This window comes from Monopterus albus, unplaced genomic scaffold (assembly GCF_001952655.1).
Source record: "Monopterus albus unplaced genomic scaffold, M_albus_1.0 scaffold12.1, whole genome shotgun sequence".
Lineage (NCBI taxonomy): Eukaryota > Metazoa > Chordata > Actinopteri > Synbranchiformes > Synbranchidae > Monopterus > Monopterus albus.
Window position 1 is genome coordinate 367,505 of NW_018127892.1, and position 17,785 is coordinate 385,289.

Consider the following 17,785-nt stretch of genomic DNA (forward strand, 5'->3'; position numbering starts at 1 on the left):
ACAGTTATGTATGCAGATAATACAATACTATATTGACTGGATCAGCAATGTCAATAGTGGAGTTGTTTAGTGCTTTCAATAGGGAATTACAATCAGGCATAATGTGGACATTGAGTAATAAACTAGTTATAATTCCATCAAAAACAAAAAGTACTGTTAGTGGAAAAAAAGCCAAATCTAATGTTGAAAGCCAAAGGTGTCATTTCTAAAGTGCTTGGTTTGTTTTATTACTATAGTATATTCACTTTACTAAGAAAGCAGAAAATCCACAGTCACAAAACTGGAACCAAGGAATGTATGTAATTTTTAGTCCACAAAACTGACTGAATTGATTCAGTGATTATTTAGGGCACATATGACTCAAAAGAAAACCAAAAAATGAAAAATAAAATATAAACATACAAAACATTGTGAAATATCTTGTAGGAATGGCACAAGCTCCAGATGACAATGTATCCGTATGTTTTTTTCATCCCTCTTCTTTCTGTAGCTAATAAATAAATTCATGAAGAAGATCCCCAGAGATGTGGAGGCATCCAACGTCTTGGTTTGTGAAGTGGATTTCCTCACTAAACCTTTTGTAGCCTTTGTCTGCCTGGCACAAGCTACAACACTAGGAGGTCTGACTGAGGTCCCTGTACCCACCAGGTGAGATGATGTGTAATATTTCTTTCTCCACATCACCCTCACTTTTTCATAGGCACCTACTCTGACTGCAGGTACTGTTTGTCTCATCACTGTGCAGATTCCTGTTTATTCTCTTGGGACCCCAGGGAAAGGCCAAGTCCTATAATGAAATTGGCCGAGCCATAGCAACCCTAATGGTGGATGATGTAAGTATCTGTCATTGTGTTGAAATGTAAGAATGTTTGTCAGAAACAGCGTGCAATGCTGCCGAAAAGTGTTTAGTGAACTCAATTAAAAGGCCAGACGAGGAAGTGTTGAACAAAACCGTCTCTTTAATAAGAGAACTAAAACTAAACAAAACCATACAAGACAAGGTGAAACATAAAACTCACGGTCGGTATCAGTCCCAGGTCAGAGCAGCAAACACATACATCCAGGGGAATCCAAAGTTCGTTGTCCAAAAGGGAAAGTCCGATAATCATTCATCGTGGCAGTCCGTAACAAGAGGGCGAGGCAGAATAAAATAGTCCGAGGTAACAGTCCGGGTCAGAAACACAAAATATCAAAACCAAAGAAAATGCTGGAAAGTCAGAGCTGGGGTCTAGAACAATCTGGCAGCGTCCTGGTGGGAGGACGCTGCCTAAATAGAGGTGCAAACAATAACGAAACAGGTGAAACCAATGTGAGTGATGAAGAACGTAAAAAGACCTAAACTAAGGTGAAACAAAAACAGAAAGTAACATCAAAATAAAAGCCAGACACAAAGCAGCGGAACCGAGTCATGACAATGTTTCCATGACAGGCCTTCTTTGTTAAGGGTTTTTTTCCATTATAAGAACCTACTGAAATGTGTCGCTTCGAGTTTCAAGTTCTGCATTTGTTTCCACTGCAGTGCGGCTGCTTTGGAGGTGCATTCTGGGAGCTAAATTTCAGCACTCCTCAGGAGGTAGTAATAAAATCAAGTACCCGGAACCCGAGGCAGGTGCATGTACACAGAGTAGTCACCAGTGATTGAATGTCCGCATTTTCACAACTCAGGCATCAGCATTACATGCACGATGTGTAAACACACAGCTGACTGTGTGTGTGAGAGAGGAGCAGCCCCTCCCTCCTCCAAACAGACCGACAGAGATAAAATACAGTGGAAAACCAAAACAGGAAGGTTCGTGAAAACCCCAGAGGCTATTCTTGGTGATGGATAAGCGAAGTACGGGGTATATTTCTAGTTAGGTTCTGATAGTGGAAATGCAGCATTAGACAGCTCACGCTGACTCTAACAGTATCTAAGTAAACCAGTGGAAAGACAAAAGGTCATTTCCTGAAAAGGCTGTGAGCTGAAATGTATGTGGAATATGTTGTATATGTTTTAGCCTGCTGATCCACCATGATACCCATTATTGTCTTTGAATTACATCTTGAAGTGATGCTGATTATTGAGCATCACTTACAATCAGGGTTTCTAGTGGGATAATGACTCACCTGTGGTTTGTTAATGGCAGTGTTATTTAGCTGTTAAATAAAATGTTAGTTATTGTTTCACATTCCCCCAAACACAATGCCTAAGTACTATTTTAATAGCAGAAGCAAGCAGTAAAGAAATAAAAGGCTGTTATTTTACACTGAGTGTACTTAAGTTCAGGCAAAACTATAGCATATAACTATGCTCCAGCCACAATCAAACACTGACAGTGAGGTTATGGTTGGTAATTTGAAGTTGACATCTAGTACTCTGTATGTATGGAATAATAACAGTAACAGAGAACAGATGCTTTTTGGGAAATTCATTCCTTTAACCATCCTGAAGATCGATTTGTTTTGGCCTGATTCACAGGTGTCCAGCCATTTCCCCATAATTCTTCCAGTTTTGTTTCTTGTAGTTGATTAAATAAATGTTTTTAAATAACATGAATAAGATTTGACTTGTACACTCAGCAACAGATGCAACATCTTTATATGGCTACAAATGTTAATTTTGCAGTGGTACTGTTTTGTTTTGGGGTTTTTTTTGCATGTTTGTTTTTTGTTTTTTATTTTTTTTGCAAGCAGAAACTTGGCAGCATATAGCAAAAGGCTCCTGTTCATTCGAGGTTTTTGTTCTACAGAGCAAAATCACATTAGACTGTTTGTGTGGAAAGAAGAAATTTAATGAAGGTGCCACGCACCACTCTTAGGAAAATATTTCTGTTTCCCAGGCTGCAGACACCTGCTGCTTGTAATCTTACTCCGATATTTCACTTGCTCTGTGTTTTGGTTCACAGTCCTAATGACCTCAGGCCTGTGTGGTTTGCAGTGACCAGTTATAAAACTAGAGCCAGACCAATGCCCAAGCCAGTGCCAATTAGGAGGTTTTTCCCCTCTATTACACTCCCATGCACTTGACTTACACTTTTTCCAGGACATAATAAGTTAATCACCTGATATTTGTTTTGTAATTGAGCTGGAGTCAAAATGTCAATATTGCTTCCACAATTTATGTTTAACAAGTCCATAGAGATATCAGAGAGGATACGAAGTAGTGAAATCCTAGTTATTAGAGCAATACTTACTGATCCCTATCACCATGATATATGACAAATGAATTGTCCGATGTCCTCTCTTGTCTTTGTCTGTCTCTCCCCCCTCAGCTCTTCAGTGACGTGGCCTACAAGGCCAGAGATCGGGAGGTCCTCATTGCAGGCATAGATGAGTTTCTGGATGAGGTGACTGTGCTGCCACCTGGAGAATGGGATCCCAAAATCCGCATTGAGCCGCCAAAGAAAGTCCCCTCAGCTGACAAAAGGTCACGGTTTTACCCTCCACCTCATCTTCTTTGCTTGTGGCACAATGAACAATGTGTCTACATCAATTGTATGAAGTTAAACCTTCCTCTGATAGAGCAATCAGCTTGTTCTGTCAGAGATTTAGACGTACAGCAAAGTTGATTCCAGAATGATCCCACATGTTAGACCCTAATTACGGGGAAGAATAACGCCTTCATGTCAGGCAGTACCAGCCAAATCTTGCAGAGCTGAAAATCCTCAACACAACATCATGGAGTACTGATTCAATAAAAACAAGAAGTACTGCTACACCACATGTTGTTTTCCATTTGTGCCATATGTATATTTTCTGCAGGAAGTCAGTGTTTTCTTTGAATGAAATGGCACAGATGAATTGCACAGCTGGAGGAGGAGGAGGAGGAGGCCTGGCTGAGGACGAGGAGATGCCAGCACAACATGAGCTCGGAGAGGAGCTGGCGTTCACTGGACGGTAGGTAGTCCAAAAGATGCAGATGTTCCCTAATGAACACTTTAGCTGAGGATACAAAGATTAATCTTTTGTCAGATTAGCAGTGTTGGACTGTTAGTTTCTGCTGTGCCTTAAACAACAGAACCAGCCAGAAGAAATGTTCTGCCTCTGTCTTTTTCACATTGGTAAAATCAAAACACTGTACAGAGGTATCTTATTGAAGTTGCAGAAAAAGACTTGAAAGTACCAAACACTGATTTCTTCTGCCTACATGGGTGTCCAGATATCACTTTAAACCACTGCTGAGTATCCCACCTACTCATGGGAAATGGCGAACTGAAGTACCTTCCATTCTCCCACTTTAAAGAAAATAATATGTGTCATTCTGTGAAGCATCCTAACCACTGTGTGCATGCATGCACATAGCTTCTGTGGGGGTCTGTGCCTGGACATCATGCGGAAATTGCCGTGGCTGCCTAGTGATTTCTATGAGGGTTTTCACATACAGTCCATCTCTGCTGTGCTCTTCATCTACCTGGGCTACATCACCAACGCCATTACTTTTGGTGGCCTGCTGGGAGATGCTACTGACAGCTACCAGGTAACACAGATGCCAAATTCAGGAAATAGAACAGGTTCGTTTATCTTAGTGAATGTATGTAACCTGGTTTATTAACAAAATGTTTAAGAAACTGGCATGATGATAAAGTCATTTAACAGAAATGTTTTCACAAGATGCCAGAGTGTAGACTTCTGGTCAGCGTTGTTAAAATGTTAAGTAATGACAAACCCTGTCCATTTTATGCAGTTTTGTTTTCAGCCAAAGCCCAAGAACCTCTGAGAAAGAGACGTGTTTGATGAATTAAACTACAGTGTTTAAGAACCTGCTGCAATAGATTGTCTTATTTTCTTAATATTGTGTATATCTTTGATGCCTGGCTGGATCCTCCTGGACATGGATGATATCAAACATGCTGGACCCCATCTGATCCAGACTCATTGGTTTTGGCTTCATCTCACCAATAACTCTGGTGCCCATGTTCATCAGGCTCCTTTTCATGTTCTTTGGCAGCATATACAGGTGCATCCATTTATTTCAGTAATTCAACTCAAATAGTGAAACTTGAGAGGCCTGTCAAGCAAAATCGATTCAAGAATGTGGGCAAACTTCACAAGGAATGGACTGAGGCTGGGGTCAAGGCATCAAGGGCCACCACACACCACCGTGTCAAGGAATTTGGCTACAGTTGTCGTATTCCTCTTGTCAAGCCACTCCTGAACCACAGACAACATCAGAGGTGTCTTAGCTGGACTAAGGAGAAGAAGAACTGGACTGTTGCCCAGTGGTCCAAAGTCCTCTTTTCAGATAAGAGCAAGTTTTGTATTTCATTTGGAAACCAAGGTCCTAGAGTCTGGAGGAAGGGTGGAGAAGCTCATAGCCCAAGCTACTTGAAGTCCAGTGTTAAGTTTCCATAGTCTGTGATGGTTTGGGGTGCAATGTCATCTGCTGGTGTTGGTCCACTGTGTTTTTTGAAAACCACAAACCCTGCACCCATTTACCAAGACATTTTAGAAATGCAGATGAGCTGAAGGCCACTGTCAAAGAAACCTGGGCTTCCATACCACCTCAGCAGTGCCACAGAGTGATCACCGCTATACCACGGCGAATTGAGGCAGTAATTAAAGCAAAAGGAGCCCCTACCAAGTATTGAGTACATATACAGTAAATGAACGTACTTTCCAGAAGGCCAGCAATTCACTAAAAATGTTTTTTTAATAGGTCTTCGTTTGTACTGTGAGCCTCTAATGAAAATCACAATCACTTTGTTGCAGTGATCACAGGTAAACTGACTTTTGCTGTAGTGCAGCAGTAAACTATTCTTAGATGATACAAGGGAGTTTCAACTGTTCAACTTTCATTCCTCATGAAAGTTACAGTGCAAGGCATTTGTATTTTTTTTTCCATCAACTATAGATGAGTGTGCATGTCATACAGATGAATCCAATGGCAAAACATGCTTAGATTATCTGTTGAATTCAAGTCCCATTTAAAATACCAGGAACATCCTTTACAGTGAACCAAATATAAACACTGGCAGGTATCAGCAGTAGATTAAAATAATCTGCGTCAACCCAGGAAGATCAAGTGTAATTTGTGTGTCATATTTATCAGGTTACGTAAGATGGATGCTCAGACTGATCAAGTGTAATTTGTGTGTCATATTTACCCGGTTACATAAGATGGATGCTCAGACTTTACCTATATACAGCTTGTTTTGTTTGTACTGAATCAAATCATCTACATCAGCTTGTCAGGCTTCTTTATGTACTCATAACTCACAGTGTAATATGAACTTCTTTCTCAGGGTGCACTGCAATGTGAGGTCAGAGCATTTTAACGTCTTGTGGTTTTACGTCGATCACAGGTCAACCTTTTTCTAACTGTGCATCAATACCTTTGTTCCAGCACAGATTTACAGACACTCTTACACCCAGACGCATACCGACGATTTTTTTATCTGACACTCATTCACTTTCCTCCCACCCTATCAAGATGAAATACAGCTCTTCTGTCTAATGCACATGCATACATCAGCCACTCTCACTTCACAGCACACCGACCAACTTCCACAACAGCTCCTGTCTTCCTCTTTACTCTGTTTCTCTGTGTATAATAACATTTTTTATCTGCCCCCTCCCCTCCAACAGGGTGTGATGGAAAGTTTTCTGGGTACAGCTCTGGCTGCCTCTGTATTCTGTCTGCTTGGCGGCCAGCCCCTCATCATCCTCAGCTCCACTGGACCCATCCTCATCTTTGAAAAGCTCCTTTATGAGTTCAACAAGTGAGCTTAGAGCCAAACCATCTTGCAGTAGACCCACATATAGTAGTGGGAATACTGAGACAAACACCTTAATGTCAGTTAAAGGATTTTTTGATATAATATTATGGAGAAAAACAACTAAATCTTGTTATCTGCAGTTTATGGCACTTTTTTATGATTCTGTTCATGATTTATGTTCAGATCTGTTCAGAGTGAAGCCTTGAATTCTAATCACATTCACTGAAGGTCTGTGTTTAAAGCTGAACAAAAAGTTGATTTTACCTTAATTTGCTGGCTACTTTATCAAAATGAAAGTGAGAAAAAGGTTTAATGGGTTCTGATCTTTTATCTCAAGCCAGGTTTATAGATGACCAATAAAGCCATTTATACCAGCAGTTATTAATCTTTTTCTTACCATCTGATCTAATAAGAAACTTTCAATTACTTATGCTCACTTTGTTTACAACCTGTATGTCCTCAGACCTTCGTTAGTTAAAATTCATAAAGAAGAGCAGCACTGGTGCTGTACTGTAATCACCCTGTGTAAACATAGACCATTTTTTTTAAATATACTGTAACAATTAGCTCTTCTGATCGTAAACAAGTATAGTAGGTTTACAGAGGTCAAAGGATAAAATACATATTATTCAATAGAATCATTACATCTGCAATGATCAAGTGAATAGATTTAATGCAACAGAAACAGAAGACTATATGACTGAAGTTTGATAATATTATGAAAACACTTTCTGGTTGAAAACAGTACAGACCAATATTCTCTAATTATCTAAATATCATTTTGGGAAGAGAAATGACCAACATCCACACATTGACCATGCTTCTCCGATTCCTCCCTCCCAAAGGAACAGCGGCATAGATTACATGGAGCTGCGTCTGTGGATTGCTATCCACTCCTCCCTGCAGTGTTTCGTCCTGGTGGCTACTAATGCCAGTTACATCATCAAATACATGACATGCTTCACTGAGGAGGGCTTCTCCAGTCTCATATCCTTCATCTTCATCTCTGACGCCATCAAGAAGATGGCAGGCTCCTTCAAGGACTACCCCATCAACACCAACTTCAAGGCCGACTACATCACCATCTACAAGTGCGAGTGCCTGGCCCCAGACTCTAGTGAGTTCACCCCTTGGCTCTGGGAGATGCAGGGGTATTATCACAAGGAGGGAGTGGGGCCACAAGTAGCTCTTGCTGGGCTCGATTAGGTGTTTATTAGGTGCTAAACTGCATTATTATCAGCCTTTTCCCAAAGCATATCACAAGTTTAGGAAATCATTTCCTGCCACTTACACTATAAAAATCAATTTGCAGAGACACTTGAAACTAGCCTCCTTCACCAGGTAACCAGCATTTAGCCACATAGGTTTTCCTTCTTTAAGCCAGGGTCACACAGATGCATGCAGATGCTGCTCTAAAAACTGCAGCTCTGTTGGACAACATGTCCACATGCAAGAAATGATCCAATTCCTTGTGTTTTTTCATCATTATCCATGTTTGAGTCCTGGATTTTTAACATGACTGAAAATGATGTGTTTTTCCACAGCTTATCTTGTAGCTTGATATCTTTATTGAGTTCGAGCTTTGAAACTAGTTACTATTCTATGATAAGGTGTTTTGTCAAAATTAATAAATAATAAACAAAAAGTCATTTTAAGAGGCTACAGCTACATAACAGCATTTCCCAAGGGTTCAGTTTAGGTTATTTTACATAGGAGAGTTCTGGATTTGTATTTTTTATTTCAACATCTATCATGTTGCCATTGTAAATCACATGTGATCAAACCACCCCCACATAGTCTTGATGAAGCACATTACTGTATCTTCTAGTTTTTGAGTGTTCAACTCTTAATAACTAAGTTACAGTAGTAACTATGGATGTTTTGTTAAACTTTAAGGTTTTTGCAAATTGATTTTTCCACAGTATCAAAATTAAGGGAAATCAACGGCTGCCTAATAATAGACTTGAATCAAAAGCTGTTCTACACAGTCTAGCGTCCCTTCCAGGTGAAGCTAGGAGCTAAGACTGAAGAAAAACACCACTTAGTTGTTTTTCTAAAAGTGGAATTGAGTTTTTGTTGATCTCTGTGGTTGCTGTTAGAGCCCAGCTGCTAAATTGTCCAGGTCATGTAAAAACAGTGTCACCAGCACTGTGGCAACTTTATTTTTATTTTTTATAACTACAGAATTTAGCCCTTTCAGTAAATGCAATAGCTTGATTCCAATTCTTTAAAAACCAAATAGAAGGGATACTTTTCAAGAGGTGGCAATCAGATTTCCAAAACTCTTTATTATCTCAAATATATCAAGTAGCTCTAAGTTGTATCAGCTGGGCTCCGTCTGGTGGTTTACCAGGACATCGATTACCAGCTGTTATTATTCGCAATGGTTTAAAGACATTTAAATTTAAATTAGATTTAGTTATTGTACATAGTCAGAAATGCTCCTTAATCTGTTTACAAGTTTTAACACTGGCAATTAGCAGTAATGTCTGTAGATTCTGTCTGTAACTGATTTGTGTCTTGTTTGTTTTTGCCATGCACAAACAATTTGGTTGCTGTCTCTTAACGGTAAGTAGCTCTTTGTCTGCATGGACCTCTGAGTGCTCTCTGCAATGTCCAGCAGCTGGATTCTCATAATATTTCAATTTCTTTTTTTTTTTTTTACCCTTTTGTATTTCTCCTCATCATCTCTTCATTTTCTATCTCATTACCCACCTGTCCCTGCCTGTCTCTCTCTCTCTCTCGCTCTCTCTCTCTCTTTCTCATTCATAAACAGTGGCTGCAATGATCTTCATTGGTTCAGTCCCAGTGCCAGATAACAGCTCTAGTGTCTCTAGGGTAAGTGCTTGGTCTCATTCAATTTTCATTTTTTGACTCTTTGTTGGCACGCTGAATAGTTAGAAAAGAGCAAAGTGATGTGTTAGAGCTAATCCCGGTATCCACTCTCATTTTGCTCTCCTCTGGCCTCCTTTGTTTGTTTCTCACCATTTCTCCCATCAGCCTCTCCCTCTCCTCCATGTATTATCACTTCACATCTATGCCAACAATTTTCACTCTGTGTTTACACTTTCCTCTGCATTTGTCCAAACACTTCATTCTTCTTCCTCCTCTTCTGCCTTCCCTACGACCACCATCCGCCATCCCAGTTGAATGTGACAGCTCTGGACTGAAGCCAGCTGAGCAAGAATGAGTGTCTGAATTACGGGGGTCTCTGGTGGGAAAGTCCTGCAAGTACATCCTAGATCTGGCCCTCATGTCCTTCATCCTCTTCTTTGGCACCTACTCCTTGACCGTCTCCCTCAAGAAGTTCAAGTTCAGCCACTACTTCCCCACGAAGGTGACAAAACTCTCTGTACCTGTGTGTATTTATTTCTTTTTAAAGGAACGAAATCTGTTAGTTAGTTAGCACTGCAGTTAGCTTTCTTGTAGACTAACATTTGATGACATTTCATTGAGCGTTTCTCATCTAAACACACTGGGCCTCAAGCAAAAACATTTGCCTATTCTCATCCTAAATCTTACTTATACTGTGAGGCTCATACAGTAGTGTTCCACTGTTCCAGGTCAGAGCCATCAAACTTGTAACTGACTTATTTTAATAATGAATATATAATAAAAACATAATGAATGCTGATGTACCAAATGGCAGATGCACACTAAAACTGAAACTGAGTGTAATGCACAGGTGACAAATGAAAGAACAAACCAACATAAAGGGTCTCAGTGAGGTGCTGGGCCACCATGTGTCACCAGAACAGATTCACTGCTCCTTGGCATTGACTCTCCAAGTCTCTGAGCTCTACTGGAGGGATGAACACTGTTCTTCTAACAGATATTCTCTCATGTGATGTTTTGATGATGGTGGTGGAGACGCTGTCTGACACGTCACTCCAACATCCCCCATAGGTGTTCAGCTGGGTTTAGATCTGGTGACTGTGAAGGTCACAGCATGTGATTCATGTCATTTTCATCCTCTTCAAACGTTCAGTGACCCCTCATGTCCTGTGAATGGGGGCACTGTCATCCTGGAAGAGACTGCTCAGTTATTCAGGGTTTCCTTTTAATTTGTCAGCATCTGTATGTTGTACAAGAAATTTTAAGTTCCCAAAAGTGTTTTTAAGTATTTTAAAGTAGTACAAAGACTTTTCACTTTTTAGTCTGAGACACTGTAAAGAAAACAATGTGTACCAAGCACATTTTTACTAGAAGTGCAAAACATTGTCAGACAGATGGCTCACTTGTTGTCACCTTTGATGATTAATGTACAGTCTGGATTCATGAATGTTGGTTGTGTAGTGGTGTTGGTCCAATCCCCTCAGAGCAAATATGGTTCTGCTGCTCACATCTGTCCTCTGTCTGATCGCTAACAGGAAGCTGATGGTCAAACAGACAAAAATGCTTGTTTTTCCACACTCAAGGAATATCGCAGACTCAAGTGAAGCCACACACAGCTCAGCTTCTTCAGTATTTTTGAGCTCTTCTCATTAGACCTGGTCTCTGCGTTCAGTTCTGCAAAGAAATATTTGTTGTTTCTCATTCAAACTGTTACTCTTTTCATTATTTATCTTTGTTGGTGGCACCAGCTGAAGAAACTCATCAGTGACTTCTCTATCTTCATGTCCATAATGATGTTCGTGGGACTTGATATGTTGATGGGACTCCAAACTCCCAAGCTAATTGTCCCAACAGAATTTAAGATACAGCAAGTCATCTTCACTCATAAGTAAGATCATTATGTCAAAAATTAAGCTACTTGCTCTTTCAAGCAAGGTCAAGTCATTCCTTTCTTTTAATGATTTTGAGATTGCAATTCATGCTTTTATCACTTCTAGACTTGATTATTGCAACGTTCTGTACTATGGTGTTAACCAGTCTTCTCTCACTCATCTCCAAATGGTGCAAAATGCTGCTGCTCGTCTTTTAACAGGTACTAGGGAATTCGAGGCTATAACCCCGGTACTGGCTTCTCTCCACTGGCTTCCAGTCCTTTTTAAAATTGATTTTTGATTTATTGATTTTTGTTTTTAAGGCTCTTAATGGTTTGGCTCCATTTTACCTCACTGAACTAGTGCACTGGCACAAACCTACAAGGTCCCTCAGATCTTCAAGCCAGTTTCTTTTAGAGGTTCCTAGGGCCAGATATAAACGCTGGGGTGACCGTGCTTTTACTGTTGCAGCCCCTAAATTATGAAATAGTCTACTTTTTAATGTTAGGTCAGCTACTGACCTCAGGACTTTTAAATTCTTGCTTAAAACCTATTTATTTGGCTTGGCTTTTAATACACACTAGGGCTTGATGCATTCCTTTTAACTGCTTTTAACTTAATTTTAATTTATTGAACATATGTTATGTGTGTTTGTTATCGTGCTGTTTTATTTTTATTTGCACTGATTTTTTTTACTTTATTTCAGTTATTTATTGTGATTTTATTTTGCCATGTAAAGTACTTTGGTCAGCTAGATGTTGTTTTAAAGTGCTATATAAATAAATTTGATTTGATTTGATTTCACTGCACAAATATTGTCAAATCATGGCACTTAGTATTACTGGTCATTTTTGGTATTTTCTTGGTTGACAAAATCATATTTCCCAGAATTGATCATCAGGTGGATTTTGTTACCACAGTACAGAGCCAGGCTAGCTGTTTCCCCCTGTTGCCAGTCTTGATGCTAAGCTAAGCTAACTGGCTCCTGGCTATTGCTTCATACATACAGACAGACTGACATGACAGTGGTATTGATATTCTGCACTAACTTATAGCAAAAAGGCAATTAACTGAACTTCTCAAACTGTTGAACAATTTTTTTATAGATACTGATTTTATTGTCTTGCAATGTAAATGCACCACTGTGGAAATGAACTGCTCATTTGCTGTGGAAAAACAATTGGCTTTCATTTTTGTTTTCTCTCCTCTCTCTCTCATTTTAGCCAACTCGGCCTGACCGTGGCTGGCTAGTGATGCCATTTGGTAAGAACCTGTGGTGGATATATCTTGCCAGCTTTGTCCCCGCCCTCCTCATCACCATTCTCATCTTCATGGGCCAGCAGATCAGCGCTGTCATTGTTAACCGCAAGGAGAACAAACTTAAGGTACATGAGCTACTGCTTACTGCTGAAGAAATGCAAAATCTACATAAAAATTCATTAAGCTCACTGGACATTACACATATTATTCGGTTCCCTTTACCATCTTTATAGATGATACTTGTTTTTAGTTGTATTAGTATTATAAAATGGCATCATCTCATGTCACCACTTCTGATATATGGATTTAATTGATTTATCTGGAAGATTTATTTCTTAAATAAAGACAACATCACAGGCAGAGTAACATTTAAAATGAACACAAAACCATTTCAAATAGAACCTTATAATTCCAGGCTCCTGAGGTCTTATAGTGTTTATTAAAAGGAGCTATGTTTTCCCTGGCAGAAAGGCTGTGGATACCACCTAGATCTTTTCTGGGTTGGCATTCTGATGGTCACCTGCTCCTTCATGGGCCTGCCCTGGTATGTTGCTGCCACCGTCATTTCCATCGCCCACAATGACTCTCTGAAGATGGAGAGTGCGACAAACGCTCCTGGAGAACAGCCTCAGTTCCTTGGGGTCAGGTTGGTAGAACACAGAGATAAAAAGAAAACCGTGTCTTGGGGAAAAGCTCCCTTCAGGCCACATGCTACTGGCAATATGCGAGAATGAGACAAATATAAAAAGTGAATATCTTCAATTTACAATTCACAGAGAACAAAGAGTGACAGGCATTTTGGTGTTTGTTCTCACTGGAGTTTCCATCTTCCTCACTCCAGGACTTGAAGGTATGAAGTGCATGGTGGACGAATCACTTGTGTTTATTGTGTTTTTTTGTCTCTTGTGAACAATACACAGCTTTAATCTGTGCGATGTTTCCTATTGCTTGTAATTACGGTTTTAATGCAGGGCAGAACCATCTGTAAATCCAGGCTACGCACTAAAACCCAGAACAAATGGTTTACTGAATGAAGTCCCAGTCAGTTTTCTTTTCACTTTCTACTGGTCAAAGTTGATTGCTACTACATCACTATGGAACCCCCAAAGTGTAAAGTTAAAAAATGAGACATTATGAAATAAATAATCATATAAACAAATAGTGTAAAATACCTTAATAGTCAAACACATTCTGAAATAGAAAAGTAATGCAAAGTAATTTCATCTTTCTTATTTTTATAATAATAGAATTCATTCTAGCACCAGTCCATGACACTGGGGGTCAACACACCTAGACCCCTGCCCTTGCCTGCCACCCGACTTACCCTGTGCCCTTTAACACAGGTCCAAAATGTCAGATTCATTTGGGTTTTGGAATCATTCTTTGTCTGGCTTTTTCAGAAGTCCATTTTTGAAACTTTTTTTCATGCCACTTTTTTATTCCAGAATGTCCCGTTACATGGCAGCCAAAGTTATCGCCGACCTCCCACTTTTCAGGCAGTCACTTTACGCTGTGCCGCTCTGAAGCAAGCTCAACAATTACTACCAAATTCAGCCAATTAGCTCCTGTTAGAAAGGACAACAACAATAACAGTCATTCTGAATCAGTCAGCTAGAGGCTGCAAATAAGCACAATACACAATTACAGTAGCTAACATCTTCTTTTATTACGTTTAACAAAGCTGCACATGCTCCTGCTTCACTGCCAGCCGATTAGTTAAATTGTCATGTGATGACTGTGTAACATGAAATACCTGTTAGCAAAAAAGTCATTATTCAGTAAAAGTTTAAACACACTTAAGAAATATTTTGGAATATTTGTTTAAAATAAATCATGAAGATAAACTGGTTTTAAAAATTAAAAACTATTAAATAATATTTCATAATGAGTTGTTTTAATCACTTATATAATGTTACACAATTAATTCATTTGATTATTAATTTCATACTTATTTTTTACTTAATATTCCACACACTGGGGCCCCATTCCATACACCAGTGGCTATGTCTAGTGTTGGTAATCCTTGAAACATTAATGCTGTTTAAAAAAACTGTCTAATCTGTGAGTGTAATATATTGTTTGTCCTCCCTGTTGCTTGTAGTTCATCCCCATGCCGGTGCTGTACGGTGTCTTTCTCTACATGGGTGTAGCATCCCTCAGTGGAATCCAGGTGCGCTGTGTGCCAGCTGTTGTCATAATAAATAGAGTTACTGCGGCTGCACATCTTACTTAATGCATTTCTGACAGCAGCCGGGAAGCGGCTTATTTAGAGCTGCCAAGAAAACAAATAAGCAAGCAAACAGATATCATCCTTTGTGTCCATTGGCTTCAGAGACAACAGTATCACATGAAATCAAAGAAAACCTCAGGAGGACTTTTTAAATAAGTATTCATATTCTGTAAAAGTGCAAATTATGTGGCATGGAGAAACCGGAGATATGAAATTATGGGCTGAATATACAGTCTAAGCTGCACCTGCACTGTTTGTGTCAGAGTCTGTTTCTGATGGCCACGTGTCTCATTATAGTAGAGTAGCAGTTTTACAGATGCATGCAGGCAAGTTTACAAACTCAGGGCCTAGTATGGTTGTGCCAGAGCAGGTGCTCCTCATTTACTTTCCTCCAGCTCATTGCACAGTCAAAGTAAAGCCATGACACATGCAGATCTCCCCTAAATCATTTATCATTCAAATCATAGGTCTGCAGGTAATTAAGCGGTACCAATCATATTCTTGTCATGTTCTTCTCTTTTGTCTGCCTCCTTGTCTCATTGTCCTCTGCAGTTCTGGGATAGGATTAAATTGTACATGATGCCATCCAAGCACCAGCCGGACTATTCTTACCTCCGTCATGTTCCTCTGAGGAGAGTACACCTGTTCACGTTGATCCAAATCAGCTGTCTGGCTGTGCTCTGGATCCTCAAGTCCACTTACCTGGCTATCATCTTCCCTGTCATGGTGCATAATAAAAGAGGCCTGCATTTGGAAGACAGCTTTCAAGGGATCCTGTGTCAGAGGAAGTGAGGTTTTGGTTTTTGAATGACAAGGTTTCAGTGTGTATACTGGATGATCAGATAGCTGACAGAATCTGATGGCAGAACACATCAAATCAAAAATGCTTTGAAGATGGTCCAGAGGTGGCCAGAGAAGTCGGTGCAGCTCCACTCCACATATAGACCCTCTGAAAACATAAATGGCGTGTCTTGTGGAGAACTACCCAGGAAATCAAATGTCCATATTAGAAAAATATTCTGAGGATGTTAGTGAATGTAAAGAAACATGAGAGGTTCAGTGCCAGTTTTTAAGTGTGTGTGTATTAAGAGAGGAAGTGATCTTATTTCACAGTGTATCCTAGTGATTTGTGTTAATGTCATCTACACTAAATCACATTGAGACCATAACTCAGATATGAGGTGAATGTTAATGGGAGCTGAAGCGAGGCCCGTGTGTCAGCGTCCCTCTGTGCCGGGAGCTGAAGCGAGGCCCGTGTGTCAGTGTCCCTCTGTGCCACACCCTCAGATCCTGAGTCTTATGGTGGTTTGAAAGATGCTGGACATGGTCTTGTCCCAGCATGACCTGGCCTGGCTGGATGACCTCCTGCCTGAGAAAGAAAAGAAGAAGAAGGACGATGACAAGATGAAGGAGAAGGAGAAGGAGAGGAGGCCTAAACCAGATGACATTGAGGAAGAGGCGAGAAATCCGAGCTTCTGCTGCCCCCTGCAGGAATCATGGATCATGACATGAGTTTCTGATGTATCTGCTAACCTGTGCTTGTGTTTCCATACAGGACCAGTACCAAGCCTACTCCAACCACACACCCAGCTCAGAGTCAGACTTGGATCGCAGGTACTGTGTCCTAAAACTACACATTCCCTACAAAGATCTCATATATCCTGATGTTGCACAGTCTCAGTGGGGAGTGTACTGCCAGCGTGCTACCACACAGTCCTTGTTGACACACACATACAAGCCTTCTGTTACACAGACATAAAGAGATACTAACTGTGATCTTGTTTGCATATGAACATTTAGTCATACATAGTAAGTATGTACAAATTAAAGGCCCAGTTCACAAAAATTACAAAAGGAAAACATTTGTTTAGTCCTACCTAAACCATCTCAACCAAACCACGTCAACCACCTCATGTGTAATAGGGTATTGTGTGAATCGGTGGAGGGTGGGGCTTCCTGTGAAATGCTACAGCATGGTATTTGTGTGAGCTGTGTGGCAGCAAACAAAAAAGTGAGTGTAATACATATGGATAGCTTCAGAACAGCACCTTTATTGAGGATGCTTTAGATAAATGTTGCAGTACAAAGACTATACCACATGAGTGTAGCAGCATAACAGCAGTTTTTTCACTATTCCTTTGGTAGAAGGTACTTCCAGTGATGTCTATGCATGCATTGTTAGTGAAAAGATACATCATTGTTGAAAATGTCTCCATCTTAATTTGGTGGTGGGAGAAATATACGACACAGATACTGTATCTTAAAACAAAGACAACAAGAGCACTCAGAGAGCTCATGTACCTCCACCAACGCACAGCATTCACTCACACAAGTGGGTCCTTTGTGAAAAATGAGATCCAGAAGAACACAAAATGTGTCCTAAAATCCCTGATCTGGATTGGATCTGGATCATCTTTTAGGGTATGATATGCAGTTATACTGTGCATCTTACCTGAACATTTCATGTTTCTGCCTTCAACTAACTGTAATGTTAGGAGCTGTATAAGTCTCCCTGTGTTATGTGATAAATCACAGAATGTGCACTGACCTTCCCTTCATACATACAACTCAGCAGACTGTAATTCTACACCGATATGTGTTATCTGGGACTGTGAGGTGATGATTGGACCTGTATATTTACTCTGTGTCTCAAAGCAACTGATTGTTTTTGTAGACTGATATATGTGGAATTTTAATAGATGAAAAAAAAAATCCAGTGTGCTTTGTATTATGTTTGTTGAATGTCTAGCACATTTTTCTCAGTCAATTTATTGTTCATGTACAACAACCCTGCATATGCAACAAACATTGCTTTGGTTGTTTCTTTTTCCTCCATGTGCTGAGTCTCTGTGTTAAATCAGTCACACCTGACGTTAGCCCTGTGCTCTCTCACC

General features: G+C 40.0%; 1 protein-coding gene across 1 annotated transcript in view; it reads left to right on the top strand.

The window, feature by feature from the left end:
* LOC109954804 (electrogenic sodium bicarbonate cotransporter 4) overlaps window positions 1-16,798 on the top strand; it is a 30,126-nt gene extending 13,328 nt beyond the window's left edge. The window contains 16 exon segments of the mRNA XM_074527625.1: window positions 491-648; window positions 746-833; window positions 3,252-3,406; window positions 3,742-3,876; window positions 4,282-4,456; window positions 6,565-6,698; window positions 7,541-7,865; window positions 9,842-9,902; window positions 9,905-10,032; window positions 11,279-11,401; window positions 12,625-12,786; window positions 13,129-13,307; window positions 13,438-13,525; window positions 14,763-14,831; window positions 15,444-15,617; window positions 16,179-16,798. Of these exon segments, the coding sequence (XP_074383726.1) occupies window positions 491-648; window positions 746-833; window positions 3,252-3,406; window positions 3,742-3,876; window positions 4,282-4,456; window positions 6,565-6,698; window positions 7,541-7,865; window positions 9,842-9,902; window positions 9,905-10,032; window positions 11,279-11,401; window positions 12,625-12,786; window positions 13,129-13,307; window positions 13,438-13,525; window positions 14,763-14,831; window positions 15,444-15,617; window positions 16,179-16,403 (2,379 nt within the window). The 3' untranslated portion in view covers window positions 16,404-16,798.
* The last annotated feature ends 987 nt before the right edge of the window (window positions 16,799-17,785 follow it).